Here is a 27,128-nt window from a genome sequence, read left to right as displayed (position 1 = left end):
TCATGTAATTTACAGTGATATGTTCAATTTGGGAATGTTATGGATAGAAATTTGGGGTGAAACTGGGAAGGTAGTTACATAGGAGGAAACTAGAGGATGCGATGGGTAGTTGGAATTTGTAAGTTTAGACTAAATCTTATTTACTGATTGAATTAGTGCCTCCAGGCTCCTCACCCATTTTGAATGTTTCTTATTTACAGTTTGCCATAGCCTGTAGGTGGTATTCAGCTGACTGGTGACCCCATCTTCAGCAGCCAGTGGTCAAGGTAGGGAAAAACGTGTATCCCAAGCTCTGAAGATGGACAGTGGCTACTCTTATAACGCAGGAAAACTGAAAATTCTTCTAGTCTACCTTGATCCACAGGTAATGTCTGAGGGACTGCAGAATGGGTCTATGAAAATATGTGACCTGCAGGTACGGGGCCCCCATCCTGCTGCCCGGATCACGGCAGATAGGGGACGAAAATTAAAGGTGGGCCAAAGACCTCCATCCTTTTTTGGCACGAGGAAATAGCAGAGTAAAACCCATCCCTATTTTTGAGTACTGGACCATCTTGATGGTTACTTTGGGCAGGAAAGATTGTACCTGCTGCATTAAAATTAGGAGGTGCTCCTACCACAGACTCTGCTGAGGCTCTAGTCACCTTAAAGCATTCCAGGGCTGAATCAAGTTTGTCGCCGAACAGACATGAGTCATCCAAAGGCATATCCATAAGGGAGGCCTGTAAATCTCCTGAGAAACCAGTGGATCACATCCACACAAGGCGACAGAGCATCACACTGGTGTCAACTGCTCGTCCCAGACAATCACTAGTATCAAGGCCAGAACAAATCACATATTTGGAGGCATTCCGAATCCTCCATTGCCCACTGTCATCAGCTCTGAGTGGTGGCAAACTCTGGTCAGAGTCCAAGCCAAAAAAACAGTGCAGCCTCGGAGGACACCTCCACGGTAGTGGAAGCATAGGGTCATACTCCGGCTCAATGGCAACTGAGTGCACTGGAGCAGATTTGGATCATGACGTCGGTTGGGGTCAAGCTGATGTCAGTTCGGGGTCAGACATTGTGGACAGTACTGAATTCTCCTCTGGCATGGATAAAGAAGGGACAGGCGCCAGTCTCAGAGACAATGGGTAAGTCTGCAGTGGAGTCGGTGTGGAACCCGTGACAGATCCAAGAGGTTCAGACAGTGCTCAAGAGGGAATAGCCGGTGGTAATCCAAATGAGAGCCCCTGCGGGTCCTTTGGGGCTAAAGGCGAACCAGAGAAAGCAAGAAGAGTGCCAAACATACACAGCATGACCTCCTTAAAGGCACGATTTACTGTAGCATTGCCAATGGTTAATGGAAATCCGGAAGCATTGGATTCAACTGAGGAATCAATTTGTCAATTTGAGTTAGGAAGCCAAATTGATTAACACCTTTACACTGTTGCAACTTCTCTTTTGATAGAAAGTGGCAGGAGGGGTACAAATTCCACTTCGCATTCTTATGCTTTTGCTTAGACTTCGTCTTACCAGAGGACTTTGACCGCAAAGTTGACGTCTCGTGGCCCGGGTGTGGCCCTGAAAGCAGAACTGGGTTCACCCCTTGACTTGGAGCGGGAGCAGGATTTACGCAAGTCCTGTGACTTCTTACGGTGTTCGAAAATGTAGAGATTAGCTGTCCTGGATCGCCTTCGGAGGCATGAAGGCACACTCTTAGTGGATGAATTGGAGTCGCACTCCAAACTCAAGCAACAAAGCGGCATCAGGCAGGGCTGTGACAGACATCTGTTTTCTGCAGTTACGACATGGTTTAAAGCCTGTAGTTTTAGAGGCACATTGTTCACTTACATGCTGGATTTCGTTTTAGAGGTCATTGAAAACTGACAAACGAGGGAGTGGTACTATGGATCCACACTCAAGTGCAAGCAAAGAAAGGAACAGACATCGACATGCAGGTGCGGTGATTATATGTGGCTCTGCTCCACCACTTACAGGGCAGAACGAAGTCTATGCAGAGCATCACAGAATCACCTAATGATGCATGTTAGCATTGAGACGAACACTTTCTGGTCTGTCATCAGGGGAATATTCTAAATATGAGTATTGTATAGTTAGATGTAGTCATCAGAAATGTTACATATAATTCAAATACTCCTCAAGTGTCACACTTTGGGCACATTCGAAAAGCAAGAAAGGAGTCATAGTTGCATTCATAGGAAACATTTAATTGACAGATGTTTGTAAGGCTGCCAAATGGCCTTCTATAGAAGCATTCACTAAATGCTACTGTGTGGATATTCAAACCAGCCTAAAGGTGGTAGTTGTAAAACTGTACTAAAAACTATGCTGTCTTCCACCTCTACTCAGAAACCACCATATTACAGGTTTTGGGACTGTTTCTTAGTCTATGTGCAGCACAAGATTGCCAGGTACTTCTTCAAAGAAAATCAGTTTGTAATGTTCCAAACCCAACACTAGGTGTCAGGCATGTGCACAGCATGTGATTCTACCGCACTACACCTGCAAACTGAGTTTTGCAGGTAAATAATATTTCACATCTTTGCAAAGCTATCACCATGATGAATGTGGAGAAGAGTTTTGGTGCTTATTTGAGGTCAAAGGTTAGAACTGTTTTATTGGTCCTTGCTTATCATAAACCACAGAAACCTTCAATGGTTATCTAAAGTAGTATGTGAAAATGCACATCGTGAATACCAGTTGCACACATCCAGATCCCTTGATGAAGTTGAAGGTTAATCTAATGAACCTCAAGCATGCATGAACTTTTAAGTATTCATGAATTTGTTTGTAATTCCAGAACTGATGAGTACTACTCCATTGGCCAATACTTTCATATTCGAAAAAAAGCAAGAATACATTATTTTGCCTTTTTTGCAGACAAATTTAATGGTAAAAGATCGTCTTTGTAAGTGGATTAGAAAGGCAAGGTAACTTGAACCCCATAGTATAGTCATTTTACACAATATTCAACGCTCCATCTTTTACCTTTTGTAATTTTGCGACCCTCTGTCTGATGCCTTGTAAAGTTTTCTCCACTGATATGGTGACGGAAGAGGGGGGAAAACGTCATCATTGTTTTGTTTTGGTAGGGGTGTTCCTTACTCTAATGAATAGCTGATGAGCACTCTTCTTTTGACTTTGGCCAGTGGTGGAATGACGGTTTCTGTTGATGTGGCTGGTGATATGGCCAGAAAGAGGGTTAAACACTTTAATGGTGCCATTTCTTATCCACTTCGCTTTAGAAGGTTTAAGCAACCATTTCCTTTTCCAGCCCCATAGATTTGAGTCTCTACATCATTTGCTATACACCTAGTCTTTGCACTATTAGTCTCTGGCACGAAGTTCTTCCTATTGAGCATTTTTACTAGGTGGGGTGTGTCTGCCACTACACTAATTACTTGCTTGGGGAATAAGAGTTCCTCATCATATATCCCTTGAATAACTTGCCTTTTGTCCCAGGGGAGATTGGAAGTGAACTTCTCAATGGACTTCCACAGGGGCCTACCATAACAAATAGTTGTGCTCCCTGTTGTCATGATCGTAGCAGGCTGCCATAGCTTTCTAATCTTATGCTCTCCTTTTTCAATGAAGAAAATAACAACAGAGCAGAAAGGAGCCTCTTTCTTAAAACTCATACATTGACAGTCTGGCAGCAGGTCAGTCCTCAAAAAGAGGAGCATGTTTTTTTCTGGGGGCATAATTGTTACCTTAGTAGTAGGTGGCGAGAACATAAGTTCCATCTCTGGTTCAATGAGGTGAGGAACCAAAGTGAAGTGAGGCTTCAATGGATAGTCTATATTTCGGCATATACCATGGTATGCCACGCTATGAAGTTCCTTTTGCTGATTCTGATTAAAGGTTTCATAGTTCTTCATCAGAAAGAACCTAGAGAGTGATGTTGCTGAAGATGACTATGCTGTATGTTCCTTTATGATGCTGAAGATGAGTCTGGAATCATGTCCCATTTCAAATCATATGACTGTCTTGTGGTACATGAACTTCAAGGGGTTCTGAATCTTCTTCCTGGTCTCTCCCCTTCTGGTCAGTAGCCATTACTTTTAATGGAAGAAGCATTTCCACAACCAGTGATTTCCTTGGTGGTGTACTAGGAGCTAAGATTTGAGGGTATAGTTCAATTTAATACAGAATTCCCAGGCACTGAAGGCTACTCAAAATACCATTTCCTTCCCTGATAAGAAAACAAATCAACAAAATGATGTCTTCAGACAAAAAGTGATACAGTAATAAACTTGAATACCATAATGTGGATGTGGCTCTAAAAGTGGAGGGGGCTCTTTGCAATAAACGTGTGCTCGATGGCGTACTCTTCAATCGAAAAGGTGATCACCACTGAATGTTTTGGTGGAGTACAAATTGCTGATTGATCCAGATTTGACATTTAATGTCTCAACATCAACAGATAATGTTTTCATTTATTGTTCCATTGTTCATATCTCCTCTTGATGGTTCTTGAGAAGGAGCAGCATACTCTAAGGTGGAGGAGGTACCACTGCCAAGCACTTTTCATAGCTGCAGTCCTGATTCAGCCTCAGCATCACTGGACCTTTTGTAGTCTTCCAGCTTACCACAGAAACTGAAGGCTTCAAGGTGCCTGGGGGACATTTACTAAGACATCTTCACCATAAGTTAGACCTTGAGAGACAGAAGAAGGAATGATGGCACTTTTTGTATTAGAATATTTTCTCCCACAATAGGTGTAAAAGTGAAAGCAGGCTGATGTACACAGGAAAAGGCTCTAATCAAAGAAACCAAATAAAGAGCTTTACAGTAAAAATATAGCTTGAAACGTCCCTACACACACTTATATTATAAAAGGTCACTGACGTTTCAGATTGCTGCATGTTTGGGTAACTTATTCTAAATGCCAAAAAGATAAAGTTATAAAAATATAAAAACCAAACAGATTGGGAAAGGGTGAGCTGGGACCCAAGTTGGCTTTGTTTCTTAGAGTTTCACCTTGAGGTCAGGATCCTTTGCCTGGGGCAGCTCTCCAGGGAGACAAATTGTTATTGGAGAAAGGTGGCATAACTTGAGGACTTGCACCCCATGTGGAGGTAAATTGGCAGTCCCTGTAACAACAGATAAAGCGGAGACCTCTCCTGCTTCAGGTCCTGGCTTAGAAAAGATGGGTTGTGTGCACAAGAGGAGCTAAAGTACCTCATGGTTAGCAGAAGCTCAGGATGAAGATCGACACTGCTGTTATGAACCACAATGTACCCCAATATAGACCTAGGTAGTTGCCCGACCCTTTACCTACATCTGTGCTACCTTTGTTCTACAGAATGGGTCTGGTGCTGACCTTTTACCTAGTTAGGTGCTGAATAAATGTTGTGGGGTCTTCTCAGAAATCTAGCCTCATTTATAATGCATGAGGATTATCAGTATCACACATGATTACCATCTTCTGCATAATAACTTTGCATAAGGGTCACCACTATCGTCACAGATTTATTAACAATGGAATGGAACTCATACCAGTCGAAATTAAACAACAACAAAACACAAATGAAACACAGATCACAATTAGGCCTAATACCGATATCTATGTGAATATGTCTCAAAGCAAGTCAACTGCCAGTACAAAACAAAACCTGCTGAGCTACCAAATATAGATCGAACAGCGTCTGGCTACTTCATCGATTTTGATACCTTCTCACTGGATGGGAATGAACCGGAGTCACCGCCAACTTCTGTTTCCCACAAAGAAAAAATATATAACATCTACCTTTGGCTGAACCCTGGCAACAGCTCTGGATTGCAATAGGTCAACTGTTTCTAGTCCTTTAGATAGGTATAGTGACTGTCCTTTTTCTGTTCCTGAATGGACAATATCTCACAGAACGCTCTGCAGTAAATGTGAACTTGGTCCTGAATCCCCACACTCCATCTCATCGTGAACAAAGAGACCTGTCCTTGGTGAACATTACAGCAGTTCCGATTCCTTCAGGAATAGTTTGGGATAGGGTTTCACATGATGTATTTGGTCCCACGGAACTTCTGAAAATACCACTTGTATTTAAAATGTCTTTGAATGATATCATCAACTCCAGTACATTCTCCGATGATTGGGACATTGAAACTGTGAATAGCATGCTGTCTGATATAGAACAATGTGCTGCATTTTCTAGAAACGAATTGCATGATGAAACGTCAAATTTTCACACCATGTATTGTTACCAACACTCATCATTTCCTGCACTAAATCAGTATCCCAAGAAATTTCTTTACTTACCATCAATGGGAACATTGCCCAACACCACCGAAAGATAGTTCACAAACGTTTGCACAAAACATTGCTTTTTTTTCTGGGTTCAACACTTCAGATCCGACCTCATACTATTATAAGGTTGCACCTACAACTGCAAAGAAAAATATGCTCACTAACATGAAACAGATATACTCTGCTACCTTCATTTCCCAGCTGTCTTTACAGGGTTTTGACTTTTGAGGGACATAATAGACCTAAGATCTGTCTGGGGGACTAAAGATTGGCAAATTCAGGAAACTGAGACACTATTCAGAGCATGCCCTATACCAAAACAGATTATATTCCGGAACAATACAGTGCAACAGACTTCCAGTCTTGGTCTACCCAAGATTAAGGACTTGAACACACCTCAAATTCCCTCGCTTTCACACTTTGAGGATTGGCCAAACTTTACACAACATAGTGAGGGTTCACCGAATGATAGTAAACATGAAGGTTCATACAATTCTTCAGATCCCAATTGGAAGGGATGGTTAGTTTGGCCTATCGACACAAATGGGTGTCAATCAAGATTCAAGTTTACTGCCGAAGGGTTTACTATCCCTAGGCCGGACCAACGCTATGTACAACAAGAACATCCAGGGGTGGTGACATCCTACAAATTTTGGGAAGTTATGCCTAGTATGACAAAGAACCTCAACACTGTCCCAGGTGAAACAACACTTGTCCTTACTCTCAGATGACGTGGATTTAAGGGATTTTTTTGCTAGGTCCCCGGAAGCCACGTCGTAAATGCTTCTTATATGCTATTTACAACTAAGTTTGGGAAAATCTCTCAACAGGAAGTTGCGGAGAGATTGCATGAAATTGATATGGTTAACCTAGAAAAGGCTTTGGCAGTGGTTGACAATGGCATGACCACAGTAACATCTAGGATTAATTCACTGGGCAACACTGTGTCTTCTACTATAGATATGATGGGACAGGATCTGTCCGTCCTACAGCATGGGCAATCACAGTTATGATACATTCTATTATTAAGCTGGATGCTATAATCATTGTGCTCTGGTTACATGCCCTGGTGATATATTAACACTACATCGCTGTTCTCTGCTTATATTTTAACAGAAAGACAGACAACAATGGCACAAAGAGATGCAAACTATACAATGCTGCACATTGAAAAACTGGACCAATTACCTTTCACCGTGGCGGAGTCACCTTCCACAGAATGGTTAATTCATGGCCTTATAACTTTGCCAGTAACAACATTCCAATTTCAATATTGCTTGGAGTACCACCAAATAGGCAGGTATGAAGCGTTGGGGAAGGAATACATCCATGAATCTTGGCACTTGCCATACAGGTTTAGATGCAGGAATGGGGACAAGTATTTCTCAGCGGTACAGACTGCTAGAATTTGTCAATTGGGTCTCTAATTTGTCAGGATATTATGCTTCATGGAGCTTGCAACGCTTCGGTTGCAAACCTATCTTGTCATTTAAAAGAGTCCCCAGCTGCAGTGATTCATCCCGAGTTCAAACTACTTTCTAACAGGAGTTATTTGATGTTTAATGATCAGGGTTGCTGCGGGATGCTGGCAGGCATTGCATATCTGGTCACAGTAAGTTCCAGGGTTACTTGCTGTATGCAAGTATTGTTTCCACTGATCCACACAGTTAGGGAGGCGCAGCTGTGGCCTTAGTTGAATGTCTCCCTTATACGGTTTGATTCTCTGAGTAGACTGAAAGCCATACTTTTACAGAAGGAGTTGGCCTTAACCTCAGCACCAAGAGACTTCTGATCTCCAGGTTGTAAGGTCTTCAGCTGAGACACAGGCCCTAGTACGAACTAAGTTCCCGCTCCATTTGGGGGGAATGGTACATCATATCTTTAAGATGTTAGATACGAGTGGGATAGTACACCTATTTAGGAACATAGGTCATGGGCTGTTATGCACCTTTCAGAAAGTTTTTGGAGTTATTCCATTTTGATACACTCCGCATTGGGAAGCGGCTTCCTCTGATCCTGCTACTTGTAGTGGGTATCCTGGTTTTAATTTTTCTGCTACACAATAGATGTCCTAAATACCAAGGAGATGAAAAAAGCGCTCTTGGAGCGACGTTGCCATGAGCGCATGGTACTCCATCTGGGCACGCCTCGTCTTCGGGAACTAAGCAAGCATTGGTTTCTGTCATTCAGATCAGTCTGGGTCGACTGCATCTTGCCTGTACTCCGCTGCTTATTCTGCGGACAAGAATGCGTGTTGGAAATCTGTCTAACATTTCCATTGGTTGCGCCTCCGGACATGGATGTACTGCTGGACTTGTTGAAGGCCCATGTAGTCCAGTGTCCTCAGTGTATTCCAATCCTGATGTCCGCATTCTCAGAGCCACCACGGGATGCTTTAGCTGCTGTTGGCATGAACACCAGCTCTGTACCAGGCTTACAAGCATCAAGTCCTTCCTCAGCAACCGCTGTGGGAACCGGAGATCACATTTGCTCCAAGGACCTGATCCAAGAGGTGTTACTGGGTTCGTTTTCTGCGAAGGCAAGCAACAGTGATGTTGCGTCTCCCACATAGGACACAAACACTTGTCTCTCCATGTGCTGGGAACAATTCGGCCTTTCGAAAACAACTAAAACTGGAATTCAAAAACATAATTTTTGCTTTATTTTCCTCTTCTGCTCTCACTGAGCACTATGGCTTTCGGGTTGCTCAGTTGGTTTAACAGTATATTGACTTTTTAGAGGATTTTCACGTCTACATCATTTTTTAAATATTACCATGTTTTTAGATTTTTTTAAACTCCTAATTTAGCAAGGTCTTTATACTTTTAAAACAGGCATATTTTAGCATTTAGCTCTATGTCGTCCAGTTGGATGAGGAGTGGGTGTTATGAACCCCAATGTACCCCAATATAGGTCTAGGTAGTTGCACGACCCTTTACCTACATTTGTACCACTGTTCTACATAACGGGTCTGGCGCTGACCTTTTACCTAGTTAGGTGCTGAATAAATGCTGTGTGGTTTTCTCCAAAATCTAGCTTCATTTATTATGCATAAGGATTCTCAGTATCATAGCAGGAATGCCATCTTCTGCATAATAACTATGTATAAGGGACACCACTATTGTCATCCTTGGCCTACATGCCTATAGTACGATATGGGTAGAACCCCTGAGAGTACCTTTTGGGTATATAAGCACTACATTTTCGCTGGGCAAACCAGAGGAGAAAGACTTCCATGCTGACACGAAACGCTGAAGTCCCTGCATGCAGACACTCCACACACAAGGTCCTTCACTCTCATATATCAGGTAATGGGGTAGGTTCTATCCTAAGGGGATTCTTGCCTCCACACCTACATACATGCTAGGTACACTTAGGTAGATCTAGTTAGGGTTTGCATCTTAGGGGTACTCATTATTATTATAATGCATCTATATGCCTGCATATATTAATTGTTTTAGCACTATGCTACAATTCTACCTTTTCTTTACTCTGCTGGTGCTTATAACCATATATATCTGTTTCTGTCTCATGGTTGTAGCATAACACGTATTTTGTACTAGAAAATGCTGGTTCAATAAATACTTATTGAAAACGTCCACACCGTTTATTCTGCATATCTCTCTGAGACCAAGTGAGCACGAGTGATTGAGCAAAAAGTACGGTACTGTTTCCACGATCCCTGAGTGGTCAGGGTGGTCATGTTTGATAGTTGCCAGAAGCTGTTTGCTCCTTGGTAAGAGGGGCTCGTAGTGGCACTGTGAGTTAGCTGGTCTACAGATTAACATATCCTCTGGGGGTGTCTGGAATTAGTCTGGACACAAATCTCTTACTTTATGTTGTCTAAATGCGCAGATCCTATATAGGTTAGTAGGATCTAAAGAACACTCTTCCATGCAGTGCACAGCAGAGGGTGGAGGGGGTAAGAGGATTACAGTGCAGTGCCTCCCTCAAAAATTAGAAACCTCAGCCACACGATGAGTATGTGCCATGGAAGACAGGCAACTCAGGTGGGGTGACACCAGGGAAGGGCAAAGGAGAGTTGTCTGCAAGCGCTACAGATAAAACACAACTCATTGTTGGAGGAATAAAAGAGCTTAGATCCAAAATAGCAGAGAGGGCAAGCGACATGGAGAGTCCTGTGTGGGCTCTGGAAGGGAACGGTCAAAGGTCAACAAACAAAGTGGCAAAATGAGACAAAGGTTTCTTCCTCAACAACTCATTTGAAACTTTAAAATAAGGCAAATTGAACAACTGGCATTCCCCACCCTCTTCCCTGTGCCCTGTAACACCCAGGTTACCGACTCTTCTCACCACCTCCTTTCCGCACCCTAGAAGAATCAACATTTCTGTGTAATCTGATGCGTAAAAGACATTCTATGGGATGACTACGTTCGGACTCTTAGCAGCAGACATAAATAGATGGTAATATCCTACTTATCATGCTGTGTTTCTCTGACTGTTCTGGTTCAGTACCTTGTTTCAAGGTGATAGTCCATCACATCCCAGGCATCCCAATACAGGGGAACATCATCGAAGATTACAAACTCATTCCCATAGCAACCTTCTATGATGGCTTCTCTGAAACAAGAAACAGTTGATCAGTGGATCTGCCACACCATATAGAAGATGCACCCTTGTGAAACACATCTGGTACAAGCAAATCATGCAGTTGACATGCTCTGCCTTCTGTTAACTTGTTTCATGCAAAACAAAATAAATCACAAAAGGAAGAGACACAAAGAAAAAGGTAGCTGATTTCAGTTCTGTGAACAGATCTTCACAAATATGCTGTGTCTTTATGGGCTGTGTTCAGTGATGTGATTGGTGTAGTGCCACAAAATGATTTCACTTTGTATGTGCTGCATTCAATTCTGTGATTTATTCAATGCCACAAAGTGGTTTCTTGTTTTGTCTCACTTACATTCGGTAAAAGGATCACTGCTGCTGCTACACTTAATCTGCGACTTGCTGACTAACGTAGAATGATTTCTAGCTTTCTGGTCTCATCAGTGAGGTGCCGTTAGCTAGAGTGCTATGGCACAGTGAACACAGGAATCACCTCTTGGTATACCTGTCACACATAAAATGACCCACAAAAAAAACTAAACGATAGATGGAACGTTTGAATTAATCTCAGCCACTGCTAATTAGGACTGAACTGTTCCCACTGGGATATGGCAAAATCTTATTTGCATATGTCTGGTCTCAGTCTGCAGGGACGCAGTAGGCCAAAAAGATGGGCTGAAATGACGCATTCATAATTACCAAAGGCTGAGATCAATTAAAAAATTGCACTTTTTTATTCTAAATCAGATAAACTTAATATTAAGGTTAAGGTCCTTCAATCACTAGCTACTTAAGTGCTTTCCTTTGATCTAAAACTGGGTAGAGTTCTAGAATATGTATCAACTATTAATTTGGCGCGTCTGGGCCAGGTTCTAAATTGCTAGTGTTCACCCATTACAGATCCAGCTGGTTCAAATTTAAAAGCTGACATTTCCTTAGTTGAGATGGTGCAAACAAGTTAGTTGGTTCCATCAGTGTAGAAGGCCTAAGAAACATCACATGCTTGGCTTCAAAGGCTTGGCTTTCAAAATGATTAAAATAATAAAAAAATAACAACAAAAAGTAAGGAATCTAAGAATTAAAAGACTACTTAAATACAGCAGGCAGCACAATGCTTTGCCTGTGAATGTTACCATTACTTGTATAGTTATGAATTTTGTGAGAAAAAAATAATATATATTTTGCGGTTACTACAGCTTGCATCCCAAATGCTGGTGGTGCACGTTAAAGTGCTACAGCAGCGCTTTTTAAATTCACCACCACTCCTTCCCAGAATAAGAAAGAAACAGCACTCTGGGATGAAAGGAATCTTGTTTAGTCCATCAGGGCACTCCGGACAGTACAGGAGAAAAGCAGTTCCCCTCGTGGCCGGCACTCTCAGGTAGGTAGGTTCGAGTGCCTTGCAAGACTTGCAGAGATCACCAGCAGCGCCCCCAACAGCACGCTGATCCGACGCGTTTTGGGTGTGAACCCTTCATCATGGATCTGACAGGCAACAAAACGGCATACAAGTGGTCTACATAAAATTGCCCCCTTTTATTTCAATAGGCCAGGAAGTCTGGCTCATGTAAGCACAATTGCATCATGGGGCAGGTAGTCCAAACAGTGAATTCCCAAGTGGGACGCAAGGCGATGATGGGCCTCAAAACGAAGTTCTTTTTAAGCAGCAGGAGCCTGTGATCAGCTGTCCTCTAATAAACAAGGAAGCCTCCAGACCACCCATACCGCAGTCATGCCAAGTGGAAAACAAGGGCAGATCCGCAAGGGTATTGCAGGGGTGCCATGCCGTGGCCGGGTCAGCCACATATTATTTGACAAAAAGCAGTTCCCCTCGTGGCCGGCACTCGCAGGTAGGTAGGTTCTATTAAAATAATCCATGATGAAGGGTTCACGCCCGAAATGCGTCGGATCAGGGTGCTGTTGGGGGGCGCTGCTGGTGATCTCTGCAAGTCTTGCAAGGCACACAAACCTACCAACCTCCGGCTTCTACCCCGGCTGAGCCACACACCCCTTGCGATGTCAGCTTTGCCCAGGAGTCTCAGAGGAGTTCCCGGCTGGAATTCCTTGCTACTGGTGCACCGCGTTGCAGCTCAGGGCCACGTATCAGATCCCCGGCTGCCGATAAGTCCCACCACAAGACGCAGGGAGCGGGAGAGGGGGGAGCTCAGCTTTTCTGGTAACTCTCCTCTCATGCCGCTGCAACCACCTGAGGAGAGGGCAACGCTACCCAAGCGGCACAGCAAAGGAAGCATTTCAGGCCACAAAAGTCCTACAGGAAGGAGCAAAAGAAAAGCACTCACCATGCGCTGTATGCAGAGCACTGGGGCACACCAACTAGGTGCAGCCAGGCAAGCCAGCACGAGGGGTCCTCAGCGCAGATTAGCTGTCCCCCGGCAGTTCCTCCTAGCAGTCCAGAAGCCTTCAAGGTACAAGTCCACACAGTATCTTCTTATCTTTCATGGGTCACAGCCCATGTATTTATAGTGCAAAAGTCTTGTTCTGGGGCACTTCAGACACATATTAGAAGTGCACAACACCCCCATTCACATTGTAAGCCCTGGCCCTAGACACCCCACAGAGGGCGGAGACAGCATTGTAGAAGGCAAGCCCAGCCCTATTCAGGTGCAGATGCAACTCCTCCCACCACTCCAAATGCAGAGCAGGCCTATTCAGGTGCAAGGGAAACTCCTCCCGCAACTCTAAATTCAGCCTAAGTCACCCAGGGAAGGCAGGACACACCTCAACCCCCCTTGTGACTGGGTGGAGTGAATGCACATCCCCTCTCTCCTGTCAGTCAGAACCAGACGGTCAATACACATCCAGGCAGGGCAAAAAGACACATAAGTATACAGAAATGCCTACTTCTAAAAGTGGCATTTCTAAAATAGTAATAATAAATCTGCTTCAGGGAATCCTTAATGCAAACCTATGAGAGGGCAGCCTCACATCAGTGAGAAACCAGATAGGCTGTTTGTCACCACCAGGACATGCCACACAGTTACACACACCATGCCCATAGGGCTAGCTAGGGCCTAGCTTAGGGGTGACTTATATGTAGTATGGCCGTGGCAACCACTTGCCATGCTACGTCAATGCGGCAGTAAACTGTGCGTGCAGGCCTGCGGTGGCAAAGGCCTGCGACAGGTGTGATAGGCTACTTCGGTGGGTGGCGCATGCAGCGCTGCAAGCCCACTAGTAGCATTTAATTTACAGGCCTTAGGTATATGAAATACCACTGTACAAGGGACTTACAGGTAAATTAAATATGCCAAACAGGTGTATACCAATCTTACCAAGTTTACAAGAGAGAGCACATGCACTTTACCACTGATCAGCAGTGTTAAAGTTCTCAGAGTCAGAAAACCACCAACAACAGGTAAGAAAAAATAAAAGGAGGAAGGCACACATTTCTAGGATGTCCCTGCAAAAAGGGCCAAGTCCAACACATGTGTTATGTATTTATCAATCCCTATTTTATACTTTTTTACAATGTCATTTTCTGTTTAATTGTGTATGTTGTAGCTTACTTGTTATTTTATTGAATTGGTGTTATTTGTTTCACAAACCAAAGTAGGTTGTCTAAAAACGTGCATGCATGTTATGTTGTATGCTGCATAGAAGTGGTTTGGATAATAAATGCACTTAGTTATGTTTATATGACGACTAATGCTATTTATCCATGTAAGTTGTTCAATATTCAGATTTTTTCCCTGCTAGGTCTTGGAATGGTATATTTTGCATTTCAACTCTCTACTGTGTTGTGTTAAATGTTTACTACATTTTATGTATACTTCCTATTTTTTTTCCATTCCAGGACATCATTTTACCTACTTTCTAGAAGTTGTTTTGTGTGTAATTTAAACAGTTTTTGTAATTTATTACAATACTACTGAAAGGTATATTCAATATATTAACTCACTTTTTCCTTTTAGGTTGCTTCATTTTTTGCTTCTAAATCATTTGATATATAATCCAGATAACATATTTGTTATTGATATTTATAACAGCTCCAACACCCAGAGTACATGGACAACCATCTGCCACTGCTACTGAGGATACCTCCACTTCAGACCAGGAACAAGCCTTCTGTGAGGAATCCACTCCTGTAAGTCCAAATTATGAGGAGCAAGCTAGTCCTTCTGGTCCGCCAGGGCGGACATCTACAGCAAGTCTTGTTCGGCCCACACCTACACCTCCCACCCCAGCTGTTAGCACAACTCAGCCTCTGGATACTGACACTTCATGTGTCCAAATGAACATCACCCCACTCTTGTGCCCCCCAAGGCCTGGCTGCTGTGATCCAACACCACCACCTCCACTTCAGCCAGGAACCAGTGGATGGGCCACACTGGGTCATGGGCACAGGTTAGTGGGCGCTGGGGTCGTGGGAGGGAATCTGTAGGCCAGCAAAGTGAGGCCACTGGGTTCATTGTCACATAGGCCACCATTGACCTAGTCTTAGGATCCCTTTATCAGTCCCAAGACATGATTGAACAGATCCTTACGGAGCTTCAGGAAATGAAGCAATTGCAGAGGGAGCACTATGTTCAGATGGAACTTATAAACTCAAATTTGGGACCCCTAACTGGGGTGCCACAGGGCTTTTCCAAAATCATCTTCCCCTTTCCTTGGTCCAACAACATCTGGGCCTACATCTACCTCCTCAGCCACAGAAAGTGAGGCCCTGCTACAAGAGGAAACACCTGCACCCACCTCAGTCCATGCAATTGTGGATCCAGCAGCCCCCCTCTGGAGGGGTCATTTATAAGGACCAACTGGAGACGATGGCAAGACACGAAGCTAAGAGGCCAAGAAGCCTCACAGCCACTCTCACCATGAACCAGGACTGAGAATGAAACATTGAGATTATAGCAGAACTGTCCTGGACTCATTACGGTGGAGGGAAAGCCCTTAACTCCAATGTGTCTAGGAATGCTCGAAGAATGGAAGCCGCAGATAAGGGGTCAAAAGGGGCTTCAGTTCGTTCAAATCCAACCCCAAAAATGTTAATGGCGTTCAGCTAGAGGAAGTCCACGACTGGCTGTGGGAAGACTGCCTTCAACAGCCAGTCGTCAAGGTATGAAATACAGGTTTTGCTAACCCCCAAATATGTGCTGCGTCCACCAGCATCAGTTTTGTGAACACTCAAGACGAATGCTCCTGGGCTACCCCGACATGCAGATACTGTCTGTGGGGGGAAACAACCATTACAACGCAACTTTTACAACGAACTACCATTACAACGAAACTTTTACAACGCAAAAACTTTTACAACGCATACCATTACAACGCAGGGTTTTACAACGCAAGTACCTTTACAACGCATACCATTACAACGTAAGTATTGGTAAGTATATAATTATTTTTAAAATATTATATGTTTGGGTTTTTGGGTAAAGGGGTATTTTTAGGGTTCAGGGTCAGTTTTCAGTTTTTGGGTAAAGGGGTATTTTTAGGGTTCAGGGTCAGTTTTCAGTTTTTGGGTAAAGGGGTATTTTTAGGGTTCAGGGTCAGTTTTCAGTTTTTGGGTAAAGGGGTATTTTTAGGGTTCAAGGTCAGTTTTCAGTTTTTGGGTAAAGGGGTATTTTTAGGGTTCAAGGTCAGTTTTCAGTTTTTGGGTAAAGGGGTATTTTTAGGGTTCAGGGTCAGTTTTCAGTTTTTGGGTAAAGGGGTATTTTTAGGGTTCAGGGTCAGTTTTCAGTTTTTGGGTAAAGGAGTATTTTTAGGGTTCAGGGTCAGTTTTCAGTTTTTGGGTAAAGGGGTATTTTTATGGTTCAGGGTCAGTTTTCAGTTTTTGGGTAAAGGGGTATTTTTAGGGTTCAGGGTCAGTTTTCAGTTTTTGGGTAAAGGGGTATTTTTAGGGTTCAGGGTCAGTTTTCAGTTTTTGGGTAAAGGGGTATTTTTAGGGTTCAAGGTCAGTTTTCAGTTTTTGGGTAAAGGGGTATTTTTAGGGTTCAGGGTCAGTTTTGGGTTTTTGGGTAAAGGGGTATTTTTAGGGTTCAGGGTCAGTTTTGGGTTTTTGGGTAAAGGGGTATTTTTAGGGTTCAGGGACAGTTTTGGGTTTTTGGGGTACAGGGTTAATTTGTAAAAATAAAATAAAATTATATTTAAATTAAATTAATTAAATGTAATTAAATAAAAATTAATTATATTTTAATAATTTAAATTAAAAAAATTATTTTAGGGTTCAGGGTCAGTTTTGGGCTTTTGGGGTACAGGATTAATTTGTAAAAATAAATTAAAATTATATTTAAATTAAATTAATTAAATAAAATTAAATAAAATTTAATTATATTTTAATAATTTACAATAATTTATATTAAAAAAAATATTATATACTTACCAATATTTACGTTGTAATGGTATGCGTTGTAAAGGTACTTGCGTTGTAAAATCTTGCGTTGTAATGGTATGCGTTGTAAAAGTTTTTGCGTTGTAAAAAATTCGTTGTAATGGTAGTCGTTGTAAAAGTATGCGTTGTAACGTCATACATCCGTCTGTGGGACTGGGGGACAGGACGATACAAAAATATATGTCCTGCAGATCCAAAGACACGATCCAGTAACTCAGGTCCATAGCAGACAAGATCTGAGCCACCTTGAGCATTTTGAATTTGCCCTTCCTCAGGAAGGCATTCAAAAAAGGCTTAAGGTTACCGTCGTTCTTTAGAACAAGGAACTAGTGACAGTAACAACCTCTTCCTCTTTCTGAGTCTGGAATCCTCTCAATGGCACCTTTTGAGAGCAACAGCCATGCCTTCTGTAGCAAAATGGACAGATGCTCATCCGAAATCTGCTTTGGTGTGCGATAAATAGTGGGAAGGATAGAAAGAAAAGGTAGAAATTAGAAATGTTAAACTATTTGAAAGACATATTTGCCTGACATGATGTATTACCAACCTTGAAGGAAATGTTAAATGCTGGCCCCGCCCCAAAAAGTTTGATATGCACCAATAAGGACAAATGAAAGGGATTTAGTGGCTGTTGCAGGAGGGGAAGAAGAATTTGAGGACTGATGCCCCTGCTGGCCTATATGCTGCCTTCTAGATCCCCGTCCATGGCCTCAAAAGGACTGTGGTGCTAGTTGGTAATGCTATCTCTGTCTATAAGGACGCCTTCTGAAATAGTCCCTGATCTTTCGGAATTGATGCAAGAACTGTCTAGCAGAAGTCAACAGTCCCAAAGACAGCGCCATAGATCCACTATGCTTAAATCCCTCCAATGCAGAGTCTGTTTTCTCTCCAATAAGAGGGAACCCATCAAAGATTATATTCATGAGGGAGGCCGGCACATTCCTGGAAAATCCTGTGGGCTGCATCCACATGTGGCGAAGAAAGATACAAGTACCTCTACCCTCCCGTGGCAATCCATAGTTTACAGACCGTGTCCTGTTCATCATGAATAGTCTCAGTCAAAGACGTCCTAAGGTCTTTCAGGGCTGCTGACAAAAACTAACTGGCCACGTCCGGCAGGTCATGCATCTAGCAACCCAGCAGACATACAGAATTAACATATCACAATTCTTGGCCAAAAGTAATATGCTTGCCAAACACATCAATCTTTTTGGACTCCTTGTCCAGAGGAGTAGTTGGAAATGAGTTAGAATGGACCTTGCTGGTCAAGGCCGGCACAATAATAAGTCTCTCAGGAGTGGGGTGCTTGGTGAGAAAATCCAGATTAACTTGTCGTCATGGCTAGGATTCCTAGCCACTTGCCTATTCAGAGACAGGCAGGAACAAGGACTCAACCAAGCAATCATCAAACTTTCAGTAAGGGCATTATTAAAAGGGAGCAAGGGCTCAGGAGTAGATGACACAGGCTGTAAGATTTGTGTCAGAACATTTTGTCTCATTGGAGGGTTGTAGTAATTCTAGAGCCTCAGCTGCCCTCCGGACAACCACCACAGTAGGGGAACTTAGTTCCATTTGTGGTCAAAGTACTGAGTCAAACTGTGTCTCAGAAGAAGTGTTAAGTCCATTGGCATTCTGTAAATCAATGTATAAAGCCTCATGGGTATCGTGAGGGGGAAGCAAGCTGCGCCTGTCCACATCACCACCACCATCATCATCATCCTTTTCATCATCACCAATATCTTGTAGTGTCTCCTGCTCTGGCACAGGATCAGATTGAGAGACAAAAAGATAATTGAGCCTTTACAAGTGGATGCTACATGGTAGAGGCACTGGGTTGGAGTTAGGTTGCAAGACAACCAACTTTAGTAATTTAGTGTTGCAACATTGGTCAGATTCGAGGTCTGACACTGGCGTTGGCACTGGCACTGGATCATCTTCTAGTGCCAATGACCTTGGTGCCAACTTTGGTGTAGAGGAGACTGCAGTGGAACTCGAGGACAGAGTAGAAGTCTGCGCTGGAGTCTGTATATACCACTTAACAGGTCCTGGGGGACAGATGATGCCAAGGGTGGACTCTTCTGTAGTAACCGCACTGTGGGTCCTTGAAGTTCCATGGGCCCCCAAAGCATACCAAAAGGAACCAGAAGCAAACCAAAAATCTGCACTATGGCCTCCTTGAAGACCTCAATCTGCCTCATCGTTGAAAATGGGTAAGGGAATTTGGGGTAGTGGGACAAGCTGAGGAACTAGGTCCATGATCTGAGGTCTGTGCAACAGACATCATGACACCCTCGCACCTTCTCTTAGGAGTCAGACTAGTTGGACAGGGTCAAGTCCTGCTTCCCTTTCTTGGACTTGGACCTGATCTTAAAATTCAAGGATGACATTGAGCTCAAAGTTGATCTGTTGCAGGAACGACCTATGGGCTAAGTGTGCCTCAGTGACTTGGATCTAGAGCCAATTTCAAATATGTTCGGCAACACACAGATTAAACTCTCGGTCTTGGATTGCCCTCAGGGCATGAGGGCGCATTTTCTGTACAACTTAGTCGTGGTAGAGACACACAATATTTTATATTTGAATTTTATAGAGAGAGAACTTGACCTGTTAGGGTATCAGAGCGCTTTACAGGAATCAAGCAGTAGTATACAAAGGACTTGGAGAGGGTGGGGGGGGGGGGCTGGTTACAAACGGATAAAAGGGACAAAATACAATTTACATTTAACGAGAAACAAAGGTCCCCAGGTCCATGTAGGGATGCCCGGAGGTGCCGGGAGGATAGTGTCTGTGTACTCCAGGGGATGCATTAGAAAGGAAATAAAGCAAGGTCTCTGAGAAATAGAGGCAAAATTTAGACAAGTAATTTGCCCATTAGGAAGGTTTTGACATCCTCTTTGAAGAGAGCCAGAGAAGGGATTCTTTTGATGGCGGGCGGGAGTGAGTTCCATATTCTTGGTGCGGCCCCAGAGAAAGCTCGATTGTAAGTTTTCTTTTTCCAAAAACGTGCAGGTAAGAGCAAGAGGTCTCTGGAGGACAGCGAGTTTCTGGTTCCTCCGGTTTCTGGGCAAGATATGGAGGGGAGTTTGAGTATAATGCCTTGTTCGTGATACATGCCATTTTGAGGTGGATTCTGGCCTTTCGAGGAAGCCAGTTCAGAGCTTTCAGATGTTGTGAAATGAGGTTGAGCTTCCTTGAGCCTGTTATTAGCCTGGTGGCCGCGTTGAGGCAGGCTTTGAAAGGTGCAGGGTAGATCTTGGGTAAACCCGAGAGGGTAGAGCAGCCATATTCCAGCCTAGAGATGACTAATGCCTGGACTGCCATTTTTAGGTCTGGAATATCGAGGAAGTGTTTCAGTTTCCTTAGATAGCTCAGGGGGAATCTGGCTGATCTGGCCATCGAGTTGATGTGGCCCCGCATGTTCAAGTTACAGTCCAGGGTTATTCCAAGGGATTTGGCCGAGTCCATGATGGTCGGAGGGCAGTTTAAGGCTGTGATGGCCTTAATCCATAACTGAGTCTCAGAGTTGGTTTTGGGTGGGGAAATGAGCAGAAATTCGGTCTTCTTTGCTTTGAGTTTGAGTTGATTGGAGGAGAGCCATTGGACAGTCAATTTCAAGACTACATTCAGGGAAAGAATCTCCTTGAGAGAGAGGAGATCTTGATGTAGATCTGGGTGTCGTCAGCATACATGTGGTATGAGATATTCGCGGTGTGTAGTAATTTGGCAAGCGGTTCTAGGTAAAGGTTGAAGAGGTTGGGGGACAAGGTTGATCCGTGTGCAGATCCGCCATCGACCCTTTTGTTTTGGTGTGGGATCCTAGCCCACTGGTATGAAATCGTGGGCAGCAGATCTCCTGATATACATAAGGCACAGAAAGAAAGAAGCTATCACCGAGGTGATGCTAATATGTGGCTGTGCTCTATAATTTCCGGGGTGATACAGACCCAGCCCGGAGCTGCACTACGCTGCCTAGAGGTATACCTCAGCACTGCATAAAAACGTTTTCAGATCCAGTCTGGGGCAGGATAGTATTCTAAGGTGAGGAATCAGAAGACCTATTCCTGAAGAACATTTGCACCACTCATAGGAAACTCACCTGAGAGGCCAATACTACATACTACCCAACCAGCCACATATAAGCCTTAAACAGGTGCAGAACACACTTCAAATCCATCAGCATTTTGTCAATCCCAAAGCAAAAGCACCTTTAGAACACAATAAGACCCGGGCCGACACAGAGTCAGCCAGCTTACTGCAGCTGCCATCCAACGCTGGGTACCTGGGGGCTCCAGACTTTAGGGCTTACTGTATGGTTAGCCAACTGCAAAGGCTTTTGTAATAGCTGGTGGGCTGCAAATTGCACATATTAGCGCATACTCCCGATATGTTTGCACGGGGAATGCTACACACACTATTGTGCCCTGGAGTGCACACCCCGGCCACGGCTCCACTGCTGCTAAGAGTGGCACTCGCATATTGGAAAATGGCCCTGAAATGTACCGCACAAATCACACCGTATGCCCCCTACATTCCACTTCTGGGTCTTCCTACTACTACTGGGACACTAACCCGGCGCAGACTGGCCGATTGGGAATAGGCGAGAGTAACCACGGTGGGGATGGGTCACTACTCCCCAAACAGAGAGCAAACACTGTTTGGGGATGGGTCACTACTCAACCATGCTGACTTTACAAACGAACAGGTACTCACAGACACTTTGTTTCTTTTACATGCCAGCATTATACGTTACGTCAAACTACATTGGACCCCGGCCAGTACCGAACCACCGACACATAAGCTAGTACACCTGATTCACTTAAAGGGCACTGGTAAACATCTGACACGCTGGTTGTATTGTTGAATACGAGAACACTTGCCCTCATAACTGTTGCAGTTGGGAATTGGATGGGAAACAGACCTGTGCAGGGACATAACGGACAAGGAATGGAACGTCTTGCTCACATACCCGAAACTTATTTCCTGTAACTCAAGATTCAAATTTGATCATTACATGATAACACAATGGGCATATCTCACACCATATAGGCTACACGCTATATTTTCTGCAACAGAAGCGACGTGCCCACGATGACACGAGCAGGATGCTGACCTATTGCATATGTTGTGGGCCTGCCCTGCCGTCCCCACATTCTGGACACAGATTGCAACGGCATTGCGGGAGGTGGTAGTAGGACACACATGGAACATGGCAAAGAGCTGTCTCCTGGGTATGTACTCTCGCCCAAAAGGTAACAAAGTACAGGCAACATTTGCAAACTTAACGCTCATATTAGCGAAACAGCTCCTTACAAGAAGGTGGAAGTTTGCGACCCCACCTACCCTATTAGCCTGGAGTGAGGAGGTGGAAAAGTGGGGATTGGTGGAAAGTAGTAGCGCCCTACATAGGGAAGAACACTGAGGATTGTGGAAAAAGCTCATCGCCATGGATTGGGATCTCCTCCTTGAGTCTTTCAAAGAATTAGATTTGGCTACCATCTAGCATGACCTGACTGTTCCCCCAGGTTAGGCGCACTTGAGACACAGTGAGACACATACCGATCTATATCCATATTTTAACCACATACAGGACTGAAGCGCAGGCAATATCATGCATAGCTGCCCTGAAGGGGACAGGCATACCCAGACTTCCGTGCTCAAGGCCCCCAACACACTATATCACTTTATTAGCATACATACACCATACAATAAGAGTAAACACAGGCATGAAAGCTCTTCCACTCGATGCGGAGCATTGTGTGCACCCGTCGGATGGGAGGGCGTTAATGTTATCATTCTATATTAAGTAGGGCTGTACTCGCAGATACTGGTTTCATTTACCAATGCTAACGGCTATATCTATAGGTATCACTATGCATGACACTGTAACTTATATAGGACCTGAAACGCAAATATGTATATACAGTGCTTATGTATCATGTCGCTCTCTTATACTTGAAATGCCATTTATGCATTGACATGTGATCCTCCTATTCTTGAAAACCCTATAAAATTGTTTACAAAAATAAATAAAAAACAACATAAGGAAAAATCCATAGCCGTTAGCACATTTTTTAAGGAAAATGATAACAAATCCCAGCACCACAAAACGTAAGCACCAACAAATCAAAGTGTCATGCCCAAATGGATAAGGTTGTACCCCATCTCTGCCAACAATCTAACTAGATCCTGGCCTTACTGAAAACTTCTACATTCCTATGAAAGCTCTTCAGCTACCTATGAAAAATGTTAATGCATCCACTACACACACCTTACCAGAATCCCTTAAAACTGGACTGATCCTTACCTTATTATTATCACATTCAATCCCGATCATGCAATCTACCATCCAATCACACCTAAGGATCCTAAGGAAGAACATAAAGGCAGTCTCCAACTAGTAGCTCAACAAGATCAAGTGCAATACCATCCTTCCAGACTGCCAATCTAGGTTCAGGTCACAATACTGCAGAGAGAATTCAACCATTCAAATGGTTGATCATGTATTCCTGATCTCCAACAATGAAGCCTTGTCTTCTCGTGCTGACTGACACAACTACAGTGGTTCCTATCTTACTGGATATAATTGATCATGGGCTCATCCAGATGTGATCCTCCAGGTCTGAGGCAATCTATGCATTCTACATGACTCCACCGTCAACTTCTACATGAAGCCTAGCCTCTAGGAGTCCCATCTCAATCCTGCATACACCACCATCCCCATATCCCAACCTTACATTGCAAGCAGACAAGCAAGCAAGCAGACAAGCAGACTCACCTGCGTTTCATGTTTGCTTGGGTCACACAGCCTCTCATCAAGCCATACTTAGTGCAGCACAAGAAAGACTGACTGGGCTTTACTAAGAATATTTGCCCAACATTCCCTGACATATGTGTATGTCCCATGCCGGTAACACAAAATAAGCTCATTATCCAGGTATAGCTCAAAATATCAGCATCATCCCACAATGCCAGTGAGAGATAGGCATTTTAGGGTGGAGCAGCTACTTTCCAGTGCCTACACTGTCTGATGGCTTGGCATTATATATGATCTCAGTGGTTGGGGGGTGGGGGCATAGCTCAAGCACCCCCAGGAGACCACAGTTAATGATCAACAAACAGCTTCTTCTCAAGCCTGCGTCATTCCATTACAAATCTATTGACAAAATATGGAGCAATGTCTTTCCAAAGAAGAAAAATAGTACTGGAATCAGCCTCAGTGGTAAAGCATGAATAGATGCATATAATCATCAACGGGATACTGCAAAAGTACAAAAATAAATTCATTTATTAAATCAAATAGGTTTTTGTAGGTGGCAAAGATGCTTTATCTTTTTCAGGGTTAGCCAGATCAGCAACAATACAATAAACTCTAGCTACAGCTTGGCTTCTTCTCAAGTGAACCACCCATAATTAACTGGAACTAACTGGTGAAATGGCTGAAGACATGTGACCACTAAGATCACAGCTTGAGGAGCTTTTGCAAACAAGAGGGTTGTTCTCAATATATTGGGATCACAACAACAGGAAAAGTGGTCTTAGTTTGCTTCCCCTTATTTCGCTGCAGGTACTGTGTCAGGAAAGCTCCACTTACCTATCAGAAGGCAGCAAGCGGAGAGACCTTAAGCGGCCAATCGGATCGACATGAACTCGGATGATTCCGTTCTCCATTATTATGGAAGAGTCCGACTAGAGACAAGCAGAGAACAGACCGGACTGTGAAATTTGCTCTGTTCACTATTAAGTAGATTAAACATGTAGAACACGCACACATGTGCATCGGACTCCTTAGGAGTCAACATATATGGCATTGATCAGGATGCACTCATAATGAATTCAAATCTCACACCATAAAAAATTAAATTGTAACACTTGTTAACTCATAATGAGTGTGAAATTGCACCTTAGATCCAAAGAGCCATAACAGACTGCATCTTCTACCAAAGTGTTCTCACTCACATCAGCTATTATGTTGTGTTATTGTGCAACAATACCGCTTCTCTAAAGTGCCTCTTAGATGCACATATAGAGAAGCAAAAGAACAGAATCTGGAAGCTTAAGCTGTTAGGATTGATTGGGAATGTCGCTAGCATTGCGTCCCTCCTAGCCATTTTCAGCCATTTAAAAAAAAATAGTTTTACTCGGTCATTGGAATGGGTCTTTGCAGTACTATACCAGACCAAACAGCATTCTGTGGTTAATGAATATTTTCTAAGTGTGCCGGTGATGGACAGTGAAAATAAAGTCTCTTAATCCAGTAATGTGGAAGGGCAGTGCCTCCGGCTGTCACTCACCTGCTTGATGACTGTTACAGGATGTGATGGTTGGAGAGATGACGTCAAGGACGTATAGCCCATGCTTGGCACTGTCATTAGGGCTGCAATGAAGAGAGATATTATGGGCAGGTTCTCTGCTTTATTTCATCCACTTATTGAACATACCTCATGATTGCCACTGTCTGCATAAAAAATTAAAGTTTCGCAAGACAAGACAAGAAGTCAATGTTAGGCAACTTTAATACGATTAAACAATAAAAAATAAACTATCAATTACACATATGCTTTATCCTACATTATTTCCCAAAATATCTGTTGAATTTAGGAATCAATATGCCCTACGAGAAACTGTTTGCTTCAACAGGTCATGGGAGTGCTTCTAGAAATAACTTCTTTTACTGTTAAAAAAATAAGCATATATTTATTTGACAAATACGCATTTGGAAAATTTTATTGGCGTACTCCCTCAATTGTCAATTTAAATTTTTTACTTCGGCCCTTCCTGGCTGACATGTTTGAAAAATATTACCATCTCTTCTTCATTAATAACAAAGATACAATCCTTCATTTTTCACAAATAAACTTCAAGTGTTCAGAGATCATAGTGAAACAGGAAGCTGCCAGGTGTTGGCAGAACAGTATCAAGGCGCACAGAGCACAGGTATCTCTGCACAAGTATACACCTCAAACAGAAGAAAAGTGAGTAGGTAGTCATACCTAGGTTGGTCCCTCGTCCAGATTCCTCCAAGGACACCACTTCTGTTCGCTCCCAGGCCATCGTGTTGAAAGCAGTAACACCTTTATTGGGTGCAGGTTGAGCTGAATGTGAATCGCTTACCAGAGCCTCCAGAGCCGCACTTAGGAGTTGAGCACCTCCATTTCGAATATCTGCACAGGAACGTAAATTAGAGCAAATGTAAGTTACTATCACATTCGCCTACCTGTGACATCAACATTGGAGAGCCCTAGAGAGAAACTTCCAAATCCTAATGTATCAGAACCTGGCACATCTAGGAGCACCCTTAGCAATTCCAATCCTAACATGTCGGCCCGTGTCATACCGGAGAGCACTAGGACTAAAATGCCCAGCCTTATTGCATTAAAGAACAAGTTACTTACATCCGGTAACGCTCCTTCACGGGGCACTATATAAGATGCCGATTTCTCACCTTTATAATAACACCAGGAGACAGACTAGATCCAAAGAATTATAAACAGGTCTCTGAGCATGCTGATAGGTGGTACAAGGTGGCTCCATACCGCCTCATACGTAAGGGAGTGGAGACACTTAATAGAGTCACACCTGCTCACAAAGGTGCCTCAAGCAATCATGATCAGTGCATATAACCCCCATCCCTGCTCCCGTTGCACCGATATCTTAGTATCATGGGCTTTCCCAACTATAGTTGTTGCCTTCTGATGACTAAAGCCAGAGTTTGTGTCAGGCAATTAGGAATTCTGCTGGGGAATGTGAACTTACTAGACACAAATATACAATGTAACTTATTTGGTTATTTCTTTCTGGAAGAACACAAACCAGCTCTTAAATTTGACTGTTACCCCAGTTACCTACTCCAACAACAGTTATTTGTTAGTTCTCCTGCATGTCCAGTAGAACGAAGCCAAACCTACTCCCAGTTGAGCCTGTAACCTTTATTCTTACAATCAAGCAGGATGGTTTCTGTGA

General features: G+C 43.4%; 1 protein-coding gene across 3 annotated transcripts in view; it reads right to left on the bottom strand.

Annotated features, from left to right (window-relative positions):
• Positions 1–27,128, bottom strand: part of MAN2C1 (mannosidase alpha class 2C member 1) — a 389,693-nt gene that overhangs the window by 68,902 nt on the left and 293,663 nt on the right. For all 3 annotated transcript variants that reach the window (XM_078685096.1, XM_078685097.1, XM_078685098.1), the window contains 4 exons: positions 26,159–26,329; positions 25,460–25,542; positions 24,760–24,854; positions 10,724–10,828 (listed from right to left, as the gene is read on the bottom strand). In XM_078685096.1, coding sequence (XP_078541222.1) covers positions 10,724–10,828; positions 24,760–24,854; positions 25,460–25,542; positions 26,159–26,329 — 454 coding nt within the window. The remainder of the gene's footprint in view (positions 1–10,723; positions 10,829–24,759; positions 24,855–25,459; positions 25,543–26,158; positions 26,330–27,128) is intronic.

This window comes from Lissotriton helveticus, chromosome 3_2, assembly GCF_964261635.1.
Source record: "Lissotriton helveticus chromosome 3_2, aLisHel1.1, whole genome shotgun sequence".
Classification (NCBI taxonomy): Eukaryota; Metazoa; Chordata; class Amphibia; order Caudata; family Salamandridae; genus Lissotriton; species Lissotriton helveticus.
This window is presented reverse-complemented; position numbering and strand designations above follow the sequence as displayed.